Genomic DNA, 7,076 nt, shown 5'->3' with positions numbered 1-7,076 from the left:
CAAACACACACACACACACACACACACACACACACACACACACACACACACACACACACACACACACACACACACACACACACAAACCGGAGTGAGCAACATACTTGCAAAAAAAAATATATATATATTTTGTCAAGTATGAACAGACAAACAACAAACGCAATCGACCAATATACTTGAAAAATCTTCGATTTTGCAAGTAACAAGAAAAAAAGAAAGAAAAACAAACAGAGTGAGAAGAGTACTCTTTTGGCGCGCATCATCGCCGGTCCCGTTGAGCGCCCGACGATGACGTCATGCAGCGCCTGGAGGTGGAATAGCGAGGGCCGCAGTACAAAAGGACAAGAACCAGAAAAAGCTTTAAAATCTTTATTTCATTTTGTTACAAAACAAACACATGAAGTAAAATGCACATCGGGCATGAAGACCAGGAATGGATTGCAAGGTACCAACTCACCATTTACAATTAGCGGTGAAGACCATGCACCCATAAACTGAACGGGACCAGATTACTTTACTTTTTCCTCCTCACGAATTCCATTGGACGAGTCTTTTCCCCCATTGAAGAAAACAAGGTTACATCGCACACACATGGAGGAGAAGACCTCAAGGTCACATGGAGGAGAGGACCTTTGGACCTCAAGGACCTCAAGCACACACATGGAGGAGAGGACCTCAAGGTCACATGGAGGAGAGGACCTTTGGACGTTTGGACCTCAAGCACATACATGGAGGAGAGGACCTCAAGGTCACATGGAGGAGAGGACCTTTGGACATCAAGGACCTCAAGCACACACATGGAGGAGAGGACCTCAAGGTCACATGGAGGAGAGGACCTTTGGACGTTTGGACCTCAAGGACCTCAAGCACATACATGGAGGAGAGGACCTCAAGGTAGGACCAAGGACTTAAAGGAAGCGTCAAGTCCAAAGATTCACAAAATAAGTTAAAACTGTAATCTGCACAACCATTGGCAGAGAAATCTGGAGCACCAATTACACACCTGTCGTCACGTGCACGAGACAGCGAGTCACACTTGCAGCCGTGACTTGTAACAGCGCAGCGCCGGGTTGTGGATCGTCTCCCACATCGACAAAAGTTCTGGAGGCATCAGCTTGTGGACAAGAAGCAGACCGCGGTAGAAACAGGGGTCTTTGTTCATGGGAGTTTCCCTCCGGCGGACTATCCCGAAAGTACGGAAACCGGGATGATGGAGCGGGATGACGTTCAGCCGACGGAGAACCATTCCCAACCACACGTCGTCAATGGGAAAGTTGTCCACGAGTTTGGCCGCAGCATGGAGGCGCCGGGTGAGGACCCCGCTCATGAGAAAACCACCTCCACCTGCGTACGGAGGGTAACGTGCCGGCCTGAAGATCGGAGGTGGGATGTAGTACTTGCTCTCGACGTTTCGAATCGGCATACCGTCTTCTATGACGTCACCTGCAAAAAGGTCGGAGCCCGGGCGGATGAGAGCCAGGTATTCGATGACGTTCGCCGTGTTCACAAAAACATCGTCGTCTCCTTTGAAGACAAAGGAAACGCGTGGACAGAACATGTGGAACCATTTGAGGAAGTTGAGCTCTTTGAGGGTCAAGTTGAAGAACGAGTCGTGGAAGGACCACTGGAGGATGTCTCCATAGACCCGGTCTTCGTAATTCACGAGCTTCTGCTGAAGGATTCCCTCTGGGGTGTCCGGAGGAAGACCCAAAAGGAAGAGGCGCTTGATCTTGCGGCCGCCGGAGGCAAGACCTTCCCGACCCCACGTCCGCCGAATCGCATCACGTCGCTCCGCTTGCGCCGGGGTCGACTTCATGACCAAGAGGAGGTAAGGAACGGACTTGGCGCCGTCGAGCACTCCGCACGTCTTCGGGTGGTTGTGGATCATCGGGAAGTAGCGGCAATGGCGATGCGCCACAAAATGCCTGAAGTGTTCCGGCAAAGCCTTGAACCAGCGAAGCTCCGTCAGGTTGGCGTTCGGTTCGCAGGTCGCGTCCTCCACGTCCCACTTAGGCGAAGATCCCAGTTCACCAGAGTCGTCCGATTTGTGAGCAGGACCGATCGGAGCCCACCGGAAGATCGCTGCGTCGGACTCTCTGGACTTCACGGTTGCTTCACCGTCCGAAGGGCGCCGCCATTCGAGGACTTGACGACGCAGCGGAGCGTTGACGAGTTGTCGGTGAGTTTGAATATTGAGCAGCAGGAGTGTCCCGGACAACATCACGAACAAGGTGACGACCACCAATGGACTCGATACAAACACCGCGTACCGACCTGGTGGTGCAGGTATAAAGAATATCTTAAACAAGGACAACATCGGAGAACATCGAACATTTTTTAAATCATGTATTAAAAAAAGAAAAGTGTTCAGATATTTTAAATTGAAACTTTACAATTGGTAAATCAGCACAAACGACCGGATCAACCAAGTCATTCTAAATTAAAATAAATAAAAACTTACGCAGCAACGTGAGTCCGGTCTTGACTTTGTTCATGTGGACAACCATGATGTCTGTGGAATGCTGAGATGGGTGAGACAAATGAGAGAAACACGTCACGAGTGTAAACTATGAGAGAAACACGTCACGAGTGTAAACTATGAGAAAAACACGTCACGATTGTAAACTATGAGAGAAACACGTCACGATTGCAAGCTATGAGAGAAAGCCGTCACGATTGCAAACTATGAGAGAAACACGTCACAATTGTAAACTATGAGAGAAACACGTCACGAGTGTAAACTATGAGAGAAACACGTCACGATTGCAAGCTATGAGAGAAACACGTCACGAGTGTAAAATATGAGAGAAACACGTCACGATTGTAAACTATGAGAGAAACACGTCACGATTGTAAAATATGAGAGAAACACGTCACGATTGCAAACTATGAGAGAAACACGTCACAATTGTAAACTATGAGAGAAACACGTCATGAGTGTAAACTATGAGAGAAACACGTCGCGATTGTAAACTATGAGAGAAAGACGTCACGAGTGTAAACTATGAGAGAAACACGTCACGATTGCCAACTATGAGAGAAACACGTCACGATTGCAAACTATGAGAGAAACACGTCACAATTGTAAACTATGAGAGAAACACGTCACGAGTGTAAACTATGAGAGAAACACGTCACGAGTGTAAAACATGAGAGAAACACGTCGCGATTGTAAACTATGAGAGAAACACGTCACGAGTGTAAACTATGAGAGAAACACCGTCACGAGTGTAAACTATGAGAGAAACACGTCACGATTGTAAACTATGAGAGAAACACGTCACGAGTGTAAACTATGAGAGAAACACGTCACGAGTGTAAACTATGAGAGAAACACGTCACGAGTGTAAAACATGAGAGAAACACGTCGCGATTGTAAACTATGAGAGAAACACGTCACGAGTGTAAACTATGAGAGAAACACCGTCACGAGTGTAAACTATGAGAGAAACACGTCACGATTGTAACCTATGAGAGAAACACGTCACGAGTGTAAACTATGAGAAACACGTCACGAGTGTAAACTATGAGAGAAACGTCACGATTGTAAAATATGAGAGAAACACGTCACGATTGTAAACTATGAGAGAAACACGTCACGAGTGTAAACTATGAGAGAAACGCGTCACAAGTGTAAAATATGTCAACACATTAATTGACATCTTCTTAACCTCGAGCGACGTAAATAAAGTTCAGTCGTTCTGCACTTGATGGAATGTGGAAAGTTCACTTTTTATACTTTCTGTGTCAACTTGGAAATCGACAAATTTCAAATAGAATACTCCCTTAATCCTCACCACGATCATGGAGCAAACATATCACCATCCTCACCCAACAACCCTAACCCCACCATCCTCACCCCATAAAATCGTTAACAAGCATCCCACCACCCTCATCCTCACCCTATAATCGTTAAGCAAGCATCCCACCACCCTCATCCTCACCCTATAATCGTTAAGCAAGCATCCCACCACCCTCATCCTCACCCTATAATCGTTAAGGAAGCATCCCACCACCCTCATCCTCACCCTATAATCGTTAAGCAAGCATCCCACCACCCTCATCCTCACCCTAAAATCGTTAAGGAAGCATCCCACCACCCTCATCCTCACCCTATAATCGTTAAGCAAGCATCCCACCACCCTCATCCTCACCCTATAATCGTTAAGGAAGCATCCCACCACCCTCATCCTCACCCTATAATCGTTAAGCAAGCATCCCACCACCCTCATCCTCACCCTATAATCGTTAAGCAAGCATCCCACCACCCTCATCCTCACCTTATAATCGTTAAGCAAGCATCCCACCACCCTCATCCTCACCTAATAATCGTTAAGCAAGCATCCCACCACCCTCATCCTCACCCTATAATCGTTAAGCAAGCATCCCACCACCCTCATCCTCACCGTATAATCGTTAAGCAAGCATCCCACCACCCTCATCCTCACCGTATAATCGTTAAGCAAGCATCCCACCACCCTCATCCTCACCGTATAATCGTTAAGCAAGCATCCCACCACCCTCATCCTCACCTTATAATCGTTAAGCAAGCATCCCACCACCCTCATCCTCACCCTATAATCGTTAAGCAAGCATCCCACCACCCTCATCCTCACCGTATAATCGTTAAGCAAGCATCCCACCACCCTCATCCTCACCGTATAATCGTTAAGCAAGCATCCCACCACCCTCATCCTCACCCTATAATCGTTAAGCAAGCATCCCACCACCCTCATCCTCACCCTATAATCGTTAAGCAAGCATCACATCACCCTCATCCTCACCCTATAATCGTTAAGCAAGCATCCCACCACCCTCATCCTCACCCTATAATCGTTAAGCAAGCATCCCACCACCCTCATCCTCACCCTATAATCGTTAAGCAAGCATCACATCACCCTCATCCTCACCCTATAATCGTTAAGCAAGCATCACATCACCCTCATCCTCACCCTATAATCGTTAAGCAAGCATCCCACCACCCTCATCCTCACCCTATAATCGTTAAGCAAGCATCCCACCACCCTCATCCTCACCCTATAATCGTTAAGCAAGCATCCCACCACCCTCATCCTCACCCTATAATCGTTAAGCAAGCATCCCACCACCCTCATCCTCACCCAATAATCGTTAAGCAAGCATCCCACCACCCTCATCCTCACCCAATAATCGTTAAGCAAGCATCCCACCACCCTCATCCTCACCGTATAATCGTTAAGCAAGCATCCCACCACCCTCATCCTCACCGTATAATCGTTAAGTAAGCATCCCACCACCCTCATCCTCACCCTATAATCGTTAAGCAAGCATCCCACCACCCTCATCCTCACCCTATAATCGTTAAGCAAGCATCCCACCACCCTCATCCTCACCCTATAATCGTTAAGCAAGCATCCCACCACCCTCATCCTCACCCTATAATCGTGAAGCAAGCATCCCACCACCCTCATCCTCACCCTATAATCGTTAAGCAAGCATCCCACCACCCTCATCCTCACCCTATAATCGTTAAGCAAGCATCCCACCATCCTCATCCTCACCCTATAATCGTTAAGCAAGCATCCCACCACCCTCATCCTCACCCTATAATCGTTAAGCAAGCATCCCACCACCCTCATCCTCACCGTATAATCGTTAAGCAAGCATCCCACCACCCTCATCCTCACCCTATAATCGTTAAGCAAGCATCCCACCACCCTCATCCTCACCCTATAATCGTTAAGCAAGCATCCCACCACCCTCATCCTCACCCTATAATCGTTAAGCAAGCATCCCACCACCCTCATCCTCACCCTATAATCGTTAAGCAAGCATCCCACCACCCTCATCCTCACCCTATAATCGTTAAGCAAGCATCCCACCACCCTCATCCTCACCCTATAATCGTTAAGCAAGCATCCCACCACCCTCATCCTCACCTTATAATCGTTAAGCAAGCATCCCACCACCCTCATCCTCACCCTATAATCGTTAAGCAAGCATCCCACCACCCTCATCCTCACCCTATAATCGTTAAGCAAGCATCCCACCACCCTCATCCTCACCCTATAATCGTTAAGCAAGCATCACATCACCCTCATCCTCACCCTATAATCGTTAAGCAAGCATCCCACCACCCTCATCCTCACCCTATAATCGTTAAGCAAGCATCCCACCACCCTCATCCTCACCCTATAATCGTTAAGCAAGCATCCCACCACCCTCATCCTCACCTTATAATCGTTAAGCAAGCATCCCACCACCCTCATCCTCACCCTATAATCGTTAAGCAAGCATCCCACCACCCTCATCCTCACCTTATAATCGTGAAGCAAGCATCCCACCACCCTCATCCTCACCCCATAATCGTTAAGCAAGCATCCCACCACCCTCATCCTCACCCTATAATCGTTAAGCAAGCATCCCACCACCCTCATCCTCACCCTATAATCGTTAAGCAAGCATCCCACCACCCTCATCCTCACCCTATAATCGTTAAGCAAGCATCCCACCACCCTCATCCTCACCCTATAATCGTTAAGCAAGCATCCCACCACCCTCATCCTCACCTTATAATCGTTACGCAAGCATCCCACCACCCTCATCCTCACCGTATAATCGTTAAGCAAGCATCCCACCACCCTCATCCTCACCCTATAATCGTTAAGCAAGTATCCCACCACCCTCATCCTCACCCTATAATTGTTAAGCAAGTATCCCACCACCCTCATCCTCACCTTATAATCGTTAAGCAAGCATCCCACCATCCTCATCCTCACCCTATAATCGTTAAGCAAGCATCCCACCATCCTCATCCTCACCCTATAATCGTTAACAAGCATCCCACCACCCTCATCCTCACCCTATAATCGTTAAGCAAGCATCCCACCACCCTCATCCTCACCCTATAATCGTTAAGCAAGCATCCCACCACCCTCATCCTCACCCTATAATCGTTAAGCAAGCATCCCACCACCCTCATCCTCACCTTATAATCGTTAAGCAAGCATCCCACCACCCTCATCCTCACCCCATAATCGTTAAGCAAGCATCCCACCACCCTCATCCTCACCCTATAATCGTTAAGCAAGCATCCC

The 7,076-nt window shown here is 48.0% G+C and overlaps 1 protein-coding gene across 1 annotated transcript in view; it reads right to left on the bottom strand.

Annotated features, from left to right (window-relative positions):
• Positions 1 to 355: 355 nt before the first annotated feature.
• LOC137421338 (UDP-GlcNAc:betaGal beta-1,3-N-acetylglucosaminyltransferase 7) overlaps positions 356 to 7,076 on the bottom strand; it is an 8,851-nt gene continuing 2,130 nt past the window's right edge. Inside the window, exons 2-3 of the mRNA XM_068107290.2 lie at positions 2,462 to 2,522; positions 356 to 2,274 (exon numbers count right to left, since the gene is read on the bottom strand). Coding sequence (XP_067963391.2) covers positions 1,031 to 2,274; positions 2,462 to 2,507 — 1,290 coding nt within the window. The 5' untranslated portion in view covers positions 2,508 to 2,522 and the 3' untranslated portion in view covers positions 356 to 1,030. The remainder of the gene's footprint in view (positions 2,275 to 2,461; positions 2,523 to 7,076) is intronic.

The sequence above is a fragment of the Myxine glutinosa genome, chromosome 2 (genome assembly GCF_964187855.1).
Source record: "Myxine glutinosa chromosome 2, kmMyxGlut1.1, whole genome shotgun sequence".
NCBI lineage: Eukaryota > Metazoa > Chordata > Myxini > Myxiniformes > Myxinidae > Myxine > Myxine glutinosa.
This window is presented reverse-complemented; position numbering and strand designations above follow the sequence as displayed.